The 14,536-nt window shown below is 43.6% G+C and overlaps 1 protein-coding gene across 2 annotated transcripts; it reads right to left on the bottom strand.

Moving 5' to 3' along the window:
• Positions 1 to 3,914: 3,914 nt before the first annotated feature.
• Positions 3,915 to 12,654, bottom strand: LOC308175198 (intelectin-like). 2 transcript variants are annotated; one of them, XM_080550915.1, is made up of 8 exons: positions 12,513 to 12,654; positions 10,636 to 10,731; positions 10,287 to 10,382; positions 9,377 to 9,633; positions 6,693 to 6,851; positions 6,483 to 6,600; positions 4,644 to 4,747; positions 3,915 to 4,455 (listed from the first exon to the last, which is right to left on the bottom strand). In XM_080550915.1, exons 2-8 carry the CDS (start codon positions 10,727 to 10,729, stop codon positions 4,303 to 4,305), a joined length of 981 nt encoding a protein of 326 aa, XP_080407041.1. In that variant the 5' UTR covers positions 10,730 to 10,731; positions 12,513 to 12,654; the 3' UTR covers positions 3,915 to 4,302. The 2 variants fall into 2 exon arrangements, with proteins under 2 accessions (XP_080407041.1, XP_080407042.1); XM_080550916.1 differs by lacking the exon at positions 6,483 to 6,600.
• Between the last annotated feature and the right edge of the window lie 1,882 nt (positions 12,655 to 14,536).

Genomic DNA, 14,536 nt, shown 5'->3' with positions numbered 1-14,536 from the left:
AGTTATTTGTGTTAATATATCCATCTTTGCGGCGCAAAGTTTGTTACAGTTTGATAGATAACGGCCGTTACGGTGCCCCGCCTAATTAACGGTCATTTAATAGAACAGCTGTGCAGAGTTATGTGTGTATGTGGTGAGCAGGGTTGCCAGATGGGATTGACAATTTCCAGCCCAGCCAGTCACCATATTAAACTGTTCCATTCAATGATTTCAAAGTGTAAAGAGTGAGTGTTCTGTGTTTCACTTCAGTGTTATGGTAGTGCCATTCTCTCCATTGCAGTCATGTGTTGGTTGTATTCTTCCCCTTATCTAAAGCTAGTCAACTCTGTTGTCAGAATGTCATTTACCATACTGACCCACACATGATTTTAGTTGCCAATGCATCTGTTTTTAGTTGCCCAGCTTTTGGAGTTGTAAAATAAATAAACATTGTAAATATTTGATGCATTTTGGTGTTTCCTGTCTCACGAACACTTGTGTATGTTTTTGTAGTCCACTAAATGAGTGCAACAAAGCAGCATTTGCACACTCAAATCTGTGCAAAAAACGTTGTTTATTGCGAGCTTCCGGTCTCTTCAGGCAATCGGTGCATGTAAACAACAACAACATGTAAACAACAACAACATGTAAACAACAACATGTAAACAACAACAACATGTAAACAACAACAACATGTAAACAACAACATGTAAACAACAACAACATGTAAACAACAACAACATGTAAACAACAACATGTAAACAACAACAACATGTAAACAACAACATGTAAACAACAACATGTAAACAACAACAACATGTAAACAACAACAACATGTAAACAACACCAACATGTAAACAACAACAACATGTAAACAACAACAACATGTAAACAACAACATGTAAACAACAACAGCTGGATGACGAATTTGTTTCACGCAGTTTGAGAGACTGAAGAGACGCCCAATGCATTTTGGGGAAGTTGAGTATGAAAAGTATATAAGAGTATATTAAGTATAGTAGAAATGTTGGCGAATCTAGTGTACATCCTGGCATTTCTCACGTGTGTGTGTGTGTGTGTCACAAACGTTTCAATTGTAGCATTGGCGCGTCTATATGAAGTCATTAGTAGCCAACAAAGCACTGATCCACAGGCTATTCACATCATAGCGGGGGACTTTAATCATGTCGACCTGAAGGCAGTACTACCCAAGTTCTATCAGCATGTAAAATGTGCAACGAGAGGAGAAAAAACACTGGATAAGGTATACACCAACATCAAACGTGCTTACAAGGCTAGTCCGCTAGCTCATCTAGGCATGTCTGACCATGTGTCAATCCTCCTGATCCCTGCATACACTACAATGGGGAAAAGTGCTCCCATCACCACTAAGACTGTCAGAACCTGGCCAGAAGGGTCCGCTCCACTGCAGATCTGCCTAAATGACACCCTATGGCAGGAATATGAGCATGAGGACCTGGAACAGTACACGTCGTCGGTTCTGAACCACATAGTGAACTGCACCAACTCAGTCACCGTGGACAAACGGGTCCGGGTCTACCCCAACACGAAGCCATGGATGACTGGGAAGGTCCAAAAACTGATAAATGAGAGGGACAACGCCTTCTTCGCAGGGAAGCGCACACCGCTGTACAGCTCCACCAGGGCCAACCTAAAGCGCGGCATCAAAGCGGCCAAGGCAGAGCACAGAGAGAAGATTGAGGAATGCCTCCTGAGCAACGACTCCAGGCGGATGTGGCAGGGGGTTCAGCAGATGACAAACTTCAGAGCCAACAGGCTCACAGCCGCAGAGGACGACCCCCTGCTGGCGGGAAAGCTGAACACCTTCTACGCCCGGTTCGACGAGGGGCGAACAGAGGTAACCACAACACAAACACCACTCTCTCCAGCTCTCAGCAGCCTCACCCTCACAGAGCATGAGGTGAGACGCGTACTGAAGGCGGTGGACCCCAGGAAAGCCTCGGGGCCGGATGGCGTCCTGGGACGGGTGCTGAGAGACTGCACCGACCAGCTGGCCAGGGTTTTCACCAACATCTTTAACCAGTCCCTGTCCCAGGCCACCGTCCCACCCTGCCTGAAAACCTCAACTATCATCCCAGTCCCGAAGAAAAGCACGGTGAGCTGCCTAAACGACTACCGCCCGGTGGCACTCACACCAATCATCATGAAGTGCTTCGAGAAACTAGTCCGGGCCCACATACTCACACGCCTCCCGCCCAACCTGGATCCATACCAGTTCGCCTACAGAGCCCACAGGTCCACAGAGGACGCCATAGCGACGACTCTCCACGCCACTCTATCCCACCTGGAGAGGGGAAACAGCTACGCGAGACTGCTCTTCGTGGACTTCAGCTCCGCCTTCAACACCATCCTTCCAGACAGGCTAGTGACCAAACTACTAGACCTGGGTCTATCACACTCTATATGTGCGTGGATCAAGGACTTCCTGACCGACCGCCCCCAGAGGGTGCGGGTGGGCCCCCACACCTCCACAGCCCTCAGCCTCAGCACTGGGTCCCCCCAGGGCTGCGTGCTAAGCCCCATCCTCTACAACCTCTACACCCACGACTTCACCCCCGTCCACCTCCAACTACATTGTAAAGTTTGCAGACGACACCACCGTGGTGGGATGTATCTCGGGGGGGGACGAGGCGGCGTACAGGGATGAGGTAGAGCAACTGAGCAAGCTGTGCAAGGCTAACAACCTGCTGCTAAACAAGTCAAAGACCCAGGAATTCATCGTAGACTTCAGGAGGAAAAAGTCCGAGATCCAGCCCCTGCTCATCGACGGAGAGAGCGTGGAGAGAGTCTCAACCCTCCGATTCCTGGGACATCACATGCGGGATGACCTGGCCTGGAAGGACAACACAAAAGGCACCATCAAGAGGGCACAACAGCGGCTATACACCCTGAGATGCCTCAGGAAAGAACACAACAAGCAGGAGATACTGGTGGCCTTCTACCACGGCGCAGTGGAGAGCATCCTCACCTACGGCATCTGCAACTGGTTCCACAGCTGCACAACAGCGGAGAGAAACGCGCTACAGAGAGTCGTGAGAACAGCACAGAAGATCACCGGCGCCCCCCTCCCCTCTCTGGAGGAGCTGTACAACACACGCTGTCTCAGGAGGGCCTCCAAGATCTCCAGGGACCCGACCCACCCTGGGCACGTACACTTTGTCAGGCTGCCCTCGAACAGGAGGTACAGGACCCCGGCCGCTAAGACAACCAGACTGAAGAACTGCTTCTACCACAGGGCCGTCAAGGCCCTGAACACAGAAAAGGCCTAAGTTCTGGGCCCAGGACAGTCCGGACGGATTGTATGGCAGCTAGTGCTGAGGCACAAACATGTACATTTTCAAGCCTGCAAACTGTGACACTTTAAAATAACGTGAAAAAATACTTTTGTGCAATATGACAACCCTAGTTGACTATCTGTGCAGTATAGTACAGTGGATTGTGTACATAGCCTTTATTGATGTAAACCAGCTCCTTACCTTCTTGTGATTTTATGCTTTTATGCTTTTTCTAAAAATGTTTTTTTTTTCCCTTTCCTAACACCAGGGGAGCCACCCCTCCTAAATTTCGTTGTTTGGTACCTGTACTGTAGCAATGACAAATAAAGTCCATTCCATTCCATTCCATTCCATTCCATTCCATTCCAATTGACTCAACCACATGAAGTTGATACATTAACCCTCAGCCTGATCGGAGGGCTAGTTGTAATGCATGGAATGCTATGAGTCATGATATCAAACACGCGTACCATTCCTAATTCCATGTTGCATCACAATGAGCCAGCCCTGTGTCCTTCTGCCTCCACCCTGCTACAAACAATGACATTTATTCTTCTTTTAATCACCAGCAGTGTCATCTGTAGGTTAAGGTTGCACAGAAGTAACTGAGAATTTAGATTTATGCTGCATCTTTTTATTGTGTGTGTGTGTGTGTGTGTGTGTGTGTGTGTGTGTGTGTGTGTGTGTGTGCGTGTGCGTGTGCGTGTGTGTGTGTGTGTGTGTGTGTGTGCAATTTGTCACAAACAAACTGATTTGACAACCTGCAGTGAAAAAAAAGAAAGACAGGAGGAGTAACGCAGAAAAATCAAAAGTCATAGAATCGATTAGATACCACAACATTGATTTTTATAGCTTTGTTTTTCACCTCTTAAACTCTTCCTGGATAAACACTGACCCCTACTGGCCAAGAATATGCATTGCAGCAGACAACACTCCATTGAACAATCAAAGGCTGAATTCTCCCTGGTCAGAATACTACATTTCCCAGGATGACACTGTTGGAATGTCAGCGGTAGAAGAGCATCACAGCGGCCTCAGTTATCTCCCTTGATGCACTCCAGCCCACGTTGGTGCCGTAGCCGTTCCAGTCAAAGGATGTGAAGTCACCACACTGTTTAGGGGCTGCCTCTGGGAAATGACCACCGCCACCAATACAGTACTACATACAGACACACACACACACACACACACACACACACACACACACACACACACACGAGGAATGAGAGAAACACATACACAGTGGGTATGAAGGAAATAAACTTGCATGTACATTCACTGGCCTTCGCAGGTGCGCACACCACACTTTATTCACAGAATGTCTCTTAGGGTTACATGTTGACTCACGTGTTCAGTGTTACAGCCAGTAGGTTTGACTCCAGAGCAGATGGCCATGGCTCCACCTTCGGTGTTAATGGCTCTGAATGTGATGAAGCCAGCCTGGAATTCATCTTTAATAGAAACACACCATTTGTAGTCACAACTCTCACAAACATTCAGCATGCAGCTGGGTATTAAAAGGTGTATGGTATTAAAAGGTGTATGATATTAAAAGGTGTCTGATATTAAAAGGTGTATGATATTGTAGCCCAGCTACTAATGTGAGCTATGAGCATTTCAATAAATAAGTCCATTTAATAAATAAGCATCATTTCATGGTTATGTACACGGTTATTAACATTGTTATAAGTTTATAATGTGTACTTGGTTACAAACTGTAATGTGAGTTCGCTCATTGGTTATATGTCATTCATTCATTTCTTTATTTCATTGGTCCATCGGGAAGAGCTAGCCAATGAAATGTATGCTGAGAGAGAGGGGGCGGGACTTTGTACTAATAGAGTTAGGTTGCGTGTCAGGATGTTTGAGGACCTCGTCGAGTGAAGTAAGACTTGTGTATGCTGTGTGTATTAACAATTCGGGAATCAACGAACAGTTATTCTTTTGGATGTTGGTGCACATTGAAGCTACCAGAGGTAAATACATATGTCTGGTGTTTGTTTATAAGCTACATCTACTCGTTATAGTATGTTATATTTGACTGTAGAGCTAATCGCGGCTAGCGGTTAGCTTAGCATAATTACGTTAGCATGTTGCTAGCCTTTGCTGAGTGATAAATTGTTTCTAGCTTTATCAAAATGAAATAGCTATTGGATTTTGTAGCTCGGTGTATTCTGTTAATTCAGAATTGGAAGTCGAGAGACCAAGCCAAAGGAAAGCTCTCCGTTGGACAACGGAGACCGTTTCCAATCGCCTGGGGTAACTCGAGACCGTCCATTGAATCTTCGTGTCAGTGTACTTCAATCATTCTCCTGCGCTCGTGGGAGAGCGCTGGACCTCATCCCCCTCATCTCTGCCTCTTTTTACACCATCTTTCAAACCCCTCGTTTACCTACGAGTTCCCCACGAGGTTACTTGAGTACTGAACCACGCACAAGCTTTTGTTTGGGCTCGTGTGGACGAGTGAAGTGGCCATAACAGTTTCAAGGCCCCCCGCTCACCAGCAACGTCAGCTGCAACGGTAACACTGGTTAATGGACTGAGTTACAGAGTGCGTGTGTGTGTGAGTGTGGGCCCACCTTTTTATTTTACTGAATGATATATTGTACAATTGTGAATCCTTTGAGTTGACTTTGAGTTTATTGGAAACATTACATTTATTTCCTTGAAAGGAATTGGAATAGGCTTTGAGCCTATATTTGGTTATGTGATATTGTGAATATTGTCTATTGACTTTGTATAACATTATAATTGACTACCAATACTTTAAATTTAGCATTTAGTAAATAAATATATACCCTTTGGTATTTGATTTTAAAGCCACTGTGTTGTGTCATAAACAGGTAATAGGCAATTCATATTCAGATGATTAAAACATAAATACATTAAAAGGATTAAAAAGGAAGTCCTATTTAAAATACTTCCACATAGTTAATGGAGGCACTGATCGTCATAATTTGAATAGTTTATTATTACAGGTAATACCGCCACTTATTTAAAATAGAACTCAGGCCCCGCCCATATGGCAGGGGTTACAATATTAAAAGGTGTATGATATTAAAAGGTGTATGATATTAAAAGGTGTATGATATTAAAAGGTGTATGATGAGGCTTGTGGCCACTAGGGGTCACTAAATCTACACGGTGCTCCTTTAGGTTAAATGTAGATCTTTAAGAGCCTCATACTTCTTGAATTGGGTCCGTAAAAGTTTGTGGTGGTCCATGCGTCTCCATGGTCGTACACTATGGGGACGGACGGGCTTCCGCTGTGGCACGTACCCACGTTGTACCTCACAGGGTAGCGCTGGAATACACAATGTGTCACGTCATACCCCGAGGAAATATGGCTGCATCTGTGTGTGTGTGTGTGTGCTGTGTGAGACAGTGAGAGGGTACCGTGAAGAGTTGAAAGAGGTTTCCTCCATGTAAAGTGAGGAAGTGGCTCTCAGTGTGGTAGCGTAAGATGGAGGCCAGCTTCCACTGTTCCATTGGTGAGTTGTTTGGAACGTGCCACACCGACATGTCCTCTGCTGTGATGTCATAATACCCAGGATTCTGAGGGGGAAAACAGGAATAAGCGTGGTAATTGCAGACCAGGGGGTCATTCCACTAAAGGTGGATCAGTTTAGCTGCGATATAAATAAATGCGGCGCTCAGGCAACTCGAGATTGGAATTCAAGCCTCAGGTGATTCCTCGAACGAGGATCAGCCTTGTGTCATCAGTGTTCACAGAAGACAGGCTTACAAATCTTCGATATGGGCGCGTGCACGCAGACATAAAAAGCCCTGAAGTGTCGATCTGTCGAAATGAAGATACTCCACTCTGCAGGGGTACTACATTTGCGCAGCATTCCGAATTATTGATTTTTATGAAGACGGAAAAATAAGATGTAAAATAGTGCAATACTGCCGCAATTAACAAGGCGAGGGAAATGGTTTGGCAAGAAATTGCTGACCGATTAAATGCGTAGGTCATACTAGCCCCAGTTATTGTTATATGTTCATATTTTAATAAATGAATATTACTACTGTGGTGATATCCGCAGCAGGCTACAAACCGTCATATCGCCACAATGGCCTAGTGGTATTGACTGCTGCCATAGGATTTATTTGTCATTTTATATCAGTGGTTCGAATCCCTCTTCAGACGCACTTTTTACTGCATTTCGTTGTCTGAATCTAATCTAAAATCTCATCTAAAAAAGTATTGTAGGCTATAAAATTATGGTGCAGGCTAATTTACAAGAACTGACACGATTACAATGGTGTTTGAAACCTTTGCATGAAATCTTCGGTTAAATGTAAAAAAAAAGAATGACTTAGTCAAGTCTCGAACTCGCAACCTTTGGAACTCGAGTCCGCAGCCTTAACCACTACGCCAGCCAGACCGCTGTGATGACGGCAATGCAAGTTGAGACAATTACTTTTTTTTTTACACTCTTTTCTTTATTGATATATCGATCTATCTATCACACTTTCAAAATATCAAGTTATCTATCACACAATCAAACTATCTATCGATCGATCACACTTTCAAAATATCAAATTATCTATCTATCACACAGTCAAACTATCTAATCTATCTATCTCGTGTGAAGTGGGAACTAATATTTCCTAGGGAGGAACTGTCGTTCGGGATGTAGTTTCCGCCTGTGAGCCTTTTTTGACGCGCGTCTCACTATAGCCTGTGTTTTAGCCTGGTCGCGACCAGGCTAGTTATATCTGACTCAGAAGGAGCTCAACCAAGCAGCGAATTATTTGAGCCACATTGATGGCACCGAACACAAGCTAACATTATCGAGGCTTAAAACTTTATCGAGGCTTAGAACTTTATCGAGCTTCGTGGAATACCCCCCAGGTGTGCACCTGTGGAGGCTGCGGGAGGCTTTACAATGAGGCCGTCCTCCAATTTCTACCTACACGACCCTCCTATGGTGTACATGTGGTGACCAATTCCATCTGTATTTAGTTTTTATTATTGCTATTGTGTGTTTTATTGATTACTATTGTTCTATTATTGTTTGTATGCTGTGTGGATATGTTAAAGCACTTTGAGCTGCGATGTTTGCAGGAGAAGTGCTATACAAATAAAGGTTATTATTATTATAATTATTATCTAGGGCCTGAGGGTGTATTCAACAAAATGGTTATTATTATTTTTTAAATCATATTTTTTTTACTTTCGTAAATTTGACTGAAGCTCATCCAAACACTCCAGCACATCCGGTGACAGTGAATTACCAACATTTAGACCAACGGCCACTCAAAACACAGAAGATGAAAGGGGCCGGCTGTGGCGCAGGAGGTAGAGCTGGCATCTAATGATTGCAAGGTCGGTAGATCGGTGCTTCGAACCCTGGCTGGCCACATCTTGAGGTGTCCTTTGGCAAGACACTGAACCCTCAATGAGCGGGCCGGCGCCTAGCATGGTAGCTACCCACCATTGGTGTGTGAATGGGTGAATGAGAGGCCATTGTAAAGTGCTTTGGAATAAGGCGCTATATAAGTGCAGTCCATTCCTCATTTCTGAAAGAAGGTTGACCACATAACTGAGTTAAGGCGGTGCGTATCCTAGCGTTACAACTCTCTGGTATGAGTATCCTAGCGTTACAACTCTCTGGTATGAGTCTCCTAGCGTTACAACTCTCTGGTATGAGTCTCCTAATGTTACAACTCTCTGGTATGAGTCTCCTAGTGTTACAACTCTCTGGTATGAGTCTCCTAGTGTTACAGCTCTCTGGTATGAGTCTCCTAGTGTTACAACTCTCTGGTATGAGTCTCCTAGCGTTACAACTCTCTGATATGAGTCTCCTAGTGTTACAACTCTCTGGTATGAGTCTCCTAGTGTTACAACTCTCTGATATGAGTCTCCTAGTGTTACAACTCTCTGATATGAGTCTCCTAGTTACAACTCTCTGGTATGAGTCTCCTAGTGTTACAACTCTCTGATATGAGTCTCCTAGCGTTACAACTCTCTGGTATGAGTCTCCTAGTTACAACTCTCTGGTATGAGTTGATGAAACGTTTAGCCATGCCCTGAGTTACTCTTTCTGCTGTGTTGTTAAGTGGAGCAGCTCTACCTTGAAGTCGTCAGAGGTGGCGCCCTCTGGTGTTCCGAAGGTGGCTCTGTTGGCCCAGTTCCCGTCCCCGTCAGGCACTTTGGGGTTACTACCCTGCTGGCTGGACCAACGGTCACCTGTCGTGCACTTCCCATATATGTTGTTCTCGTGCACGCTCGCCACGAGTGTCCAGCCGCCGCCATTGGTGGTCATGTCACAGAATGTCTGGTAGACCACCCCGCTGGCCGTGGTCAGGTAGTACAGCCCATCTATGATATCTGTGGCAACACCCCAAAATTACTGAGCCCCAATAACGACAATCTCAGCAGATTTGCGTTTTTGGTTTAACAGATTATGGTGGTTGCCGGGAGACCAGGGTTCCAATATTCAAGTTCTGACATTTTCAAATAAAATATTTCCTAATTAAATTGAGAGAGCAAGAGAGTCTGCTTTTGTATATATATTTTAAGAAATGTATCATTTATGTTTTCTCCTTGAGAAATTGTACCATTTGTACTTGTTTGTAAAGACATAATTACAATTGTTCTTATTATTTTTATCTTTTCTCTTCCAGCAATCAACACCACTGGGTGGCGACAGAGGCAGTAGGTGACGTTAGAATTATAAGGTTCCATCTCCATTTTTGTCAAAATTGAGTTTTTTACATAATCTGATCCATTAGGTGTTTATTAATGCCCGTGTGGTGTTATTTTTTAAAGTTAGTAATTGTTTTGAGTTAGTAATTCATAAAATACAAAGGTTCCATCTCACAAAACATAATGGAATGTAAAAACTTTGACGCTCAATATCTCTGAACTACCCTAAACGGAGATAGAACCTTATCATTCTGAGCCCACGAGTACAGAGTACAGAGGCATGGATCAGTGTCACAGATGGATCAGGCATCATTCCACTACAACGTGTCCCTTACCTTCAGTTTTTTCATATGTGTCCTTTATTTGCTTACAGCTCCTGCCAACAAAAGTTTGTCTCTTTCTCAGCTTCTCCAAAAGGTCAGTGTCTTTCCCTGCATTCATGACAACATGAAAATATGTAGGTCAATGTGTTTGTGTGTGTGTGTTTGTGTGTGTGTGTGTGTGTGTGTGTGTGTCAATGTGTTGTAAGTTTAATTATTGGCTATGAAGCCACTGAAATAATTAGATCAGTTTACATGAGTAGAGAAAGATGTGTTAACAACACATATGTTACAACACGTGTCATTACAATAACTATGAAGCCTATTGCTGCACATGTAACAAGCCGTAGAGGTGATCTCATACCCAGTTCAGGAGTAGTGATGTCTTGTGGTGACACGTGTTGCACCATCGCTAGCGGGACCAGGAGGAGGAGGAGGAGAGGAGCGCTGCTCGTCATGTCTGTCAGGACCAGGGGAGACAGATCCATCAGCCAATCACACCACACTGTCAGATACACACTTAACGGAGGCCTATACATACAACATGTACCTTTTGTGTTTGTTTTCCTATTTTATTTATTGATGTAAGATTTGCACGCACAATGACAAATGAAAGACTAAATGAAAAGAAAAGACAGATTGTGCAGAGGAGGTTAAGAACCCTGGTAGGGCTCGCCACGGCCTTCCCTTCAAAGTAAGGGAAAAATAATACTAATAAATACAATGGAAAATGTATAAACTATTAATAATACAATGTCTACCTCCACCAGCCTCCCCTGATGTACTAGTCTCACAAGACTTATCAAAAATACACCTGGAATTTCCTTTAGCGGCGTTGATGGAATACCCCCCTGGTCTCTCTTGAAAAGCAGACTTGTTCTCAACCTAACCAGGGGGTCATTCCACTAAAGGTGGATCAGTATAGCGGCGCTATAAATAAATGCGGCGCTCAGGCAACTCGAGATTGGAATTCAAGCCTCAGGTGATTCCTCGAACGAGGATCAGCCTTGTGTCATCAGTGTTCACAGAAGACAGGCTTACAAATCTTCGATATGGGCGCGTGCACGCAGACATACGCAGCCCAGAAGAGTCGATCTGTCGAAATGAAGATACTCCACTCTGCAGGGGTACTACATTTGCGCAGCATTCCGAATTATTGATTTTTATGAAGACGGAAAAATAAGATGTAAAATAGTGCAATACTGCCGCAATTAACAAGGCGAGGGAAATGGTTTGGCAAGAAATTGCTGACCGATTAAATGCGTAGGTCATACTAGCCCCAGTTATTGTTATATGTTCATATTTTAATAAATGAATATTACTACTGTGGTGATATCAGCAGCAGGCTACAAACCATCATATCGCCACAATGGCCTAGTGGTACCGACCGCTGCCACAGGATTTATTCGTCATTTTATATCGGTGGTTCGAATCCCTCTCAGACGCACTTTTTACTGCATTTCGTTGTCTGAATCTAATCTAAAATCTAATCTAAAAAAGTATGTAGGCTATAAAATGATGGTGCAGGCTAATTTACAAGAACTGACACGATTACAATGGTGTATGAAATCTTTGGTTAAATGTAAAAAAAGAAAAAAAAAGAATGACTTAGTCAAGTCTCGAACTCGCAACCTTTGGAACTCGAGTCGGCTGTCTTAACCACTACGCCAGCCAGACTGCTGTGATGACAGCAATGCAAGTTGTAATAATAACTTTTTTTTTTACACTCTTTTCTTTATTGATCTATCGATCTATCTATCACACTTTCAAAATATCAAGTTATCTATCACACAATCAAACTATCTATCGATCGATCACACTTTAAAAATATCAAATTATCTATCACACAATCAAACTATCTATCGATCGATCACACTTTCAAAATATCAAATTATCTATCTATCACACAGTCAAACTATCTAATCTATCTATCTTGTGTGAAGTGGGAACTAGTATTTCCTAAAAGACACATGAGGAACTGTCGTTCGGGGTTTAGTTTCCGCCTGTGAGCCTTTTTTGACGCACGGATGACTATAGCCTGTGTTTTAGCCTGGTCGGGAGCAGGCTAATTATATCTGACTCAGAAGGAGCTCAACCAAGCAGCTAATTATTTGAGCCACATTGATGGCACCGAACGCAAGCTAACATTTTCGAGGCTTAGAACTTTATCGAGGCTTAGAACTTTATCGAGCTTCGTGGAATAGGGCCCTGGAAAAGGTCAAATAAACCTGTGGTGTTTACCTGCAGTGTTGAGGTGGTCTCTGAGAAGAACCTGTGGCGTGTCTGTGTCCAGGTGGAGGTGTGATGCCGACCCCGGGCGGTGCTTCTATTTATATCCATCAGTCACACAGGCTCTGAACCACCTGTGTCCCATCCACGTGCTCTTATCTGCTGAGTCTGAGCAGTGGAACTGTCAACAAGGACATATCGTAATCAATAACAGTTGTGTCTGAGGACATTTACAGGAAAGCCCTCCCACAACATGAGGCTAATAAAGTAGAATAAAAAAAGGTGGACTTGATTTTGGTCCTTCCCGTAACGTTTTGTCAACAGCGGGGTGGGGGGAGTACTAGCAACGTTTTTGATTGATGGGTATTATTCACTTTCAGAGCCCTCCATGGTCAGGCACCTGCCTACATCTGTGACCTACTGTGCCCTTACAGCCCCAGTAGGTCTCTCAGGTCCTCTGACCAGAGTTTGCTGGTTGTCCCCCGTGCCAGACTGAAGACCAAGGGTGATCGAGCATTCCAAACCATGGCCCCCAGGCTTTGGAATGCTCTGCCCTTGGATCTTAGATCAGCTGGCTCGGTCGAAGTTTTTAAAAAACAGCTAAAGACTGTTTTGTTTAGACAGGCTTTTGGATAGCCCCAATGTGCCTGTCTTTCCGTGTCTTGTTGATGCTGTTGTACACCTGTTGTCTTACTTGTTTTTATTTTCATTTGTTTTGCCTGTCTTAACCTGCTGTAGCTCTCGCTCTTGTATTATGTTTTATTGTGTTTGCTTTTTCCTTGTTATGTAAATGTTTGTGACCCTTGGTCTGCGAAAGGCGCTCTATAAATAAATGTTACTTACTTACTTACTTACTTACTTACCCAAAGGGAAGTTAATGTCTTCAGCGGTAGAAGAGCATCACAGCGGCCTCAGTTATCTCCCTTGATGCACTGCAGCCCGCATTGGTGCCGTAGCCCTCCGAGTCAAAGGATGTGAAGTCACCACACTGTCTAGGGGCTGCCTCTGGGAAATTACCACCGCCACCAATACAGTACATCTAGCCAGATGCAAGTGCAATACTGCAAAAGCCATAAAGATATACTGTATGTACAGATATAACACTTTAGTTAGGTCTATTCCTTTTCACTATTCCAGTGAATATAAATCTGATATATCAAAAGAGTTGCATCTCTTAGTTCTAATATTAACTAGATCGATCACCGGGCAGGGTTTATTAAAGTAATTTTTTGTGGGATTTGAACTGTTTCTTTTTTGTATTGTAGTTTTATAAAATAGCATTGCAGCCATATTATGGCAGATATCCAAAATTAACTGACAGAACAATTCCATGCACAATTCCAAAATGCCAACAGTTTGCAGCAAACAAACAGTAATTCAGGCTGGACTTTCTCTCTCGGAAAATGCACCCTTTACTAGGCTATTATTTATTTAGGCTAATGAATTACAACTTGTTGTAAGCCAAGCATGAATTGCGCAAAACAAACATTTCCAGAAAAAAATGGCACGCTCCCTCGGGCCCACAGTGGCCATCTTGCATCAGGGCCCAGTGCAGACTTGTTACACCACTGATCAAGGCAATTGTAATCCTAGATTTAATGGAATAGAAAAACATACACAAGTGTTCGTGAGACAGGAAACAACAAAATACATCAAATATTTACAATATATATCCATAGCAGAACAAAAAACAATAGAGAAATGCTACAAACATGCAGACATCAGGCAGTAGGCATCATCGTAGCCAGCATAGAATATATAGTGTCTAAAGTAATTTATTCATACTCAGCAAAACTTTCATGTCGAAATCCTCATTCAAACCTAGGGGTTGTAGACGTTCTAGGGCGTGGATCCAAAAAAGCTCTCTCTGTCAACATCACCCCCTCTCTGAAGACTAATCTGCTCTATGCCCTGGAACCTAAGGGAGGAAATGGGCTGGGAGGGGTTATTGTTTGTTCTGCTATGTATACATTGTAAATATTTGATGCATTTGGTGTTTCCTGTCTCACGAACACTATTTTTTAATTTTTTTTTCG

The sequence above is a fragment of the Nansenia antarctica genome, assembly GCF_963989245.1.
Source record: "Nansenia antarctica genome assembly, contig: SCAFFOLD_206, whole genome shotgun sequence".
Taxonomy (NCBI): domain Eukaryota; kingdom Metazoa; phylum Chordata; class Actinopteri; order Argentiniformes; family Microstomatidae; genus Nansenia; species Nansenia antarctica.
This window is presented reverse-complemented; position numbering and strand designations above follow the sequence as displayed.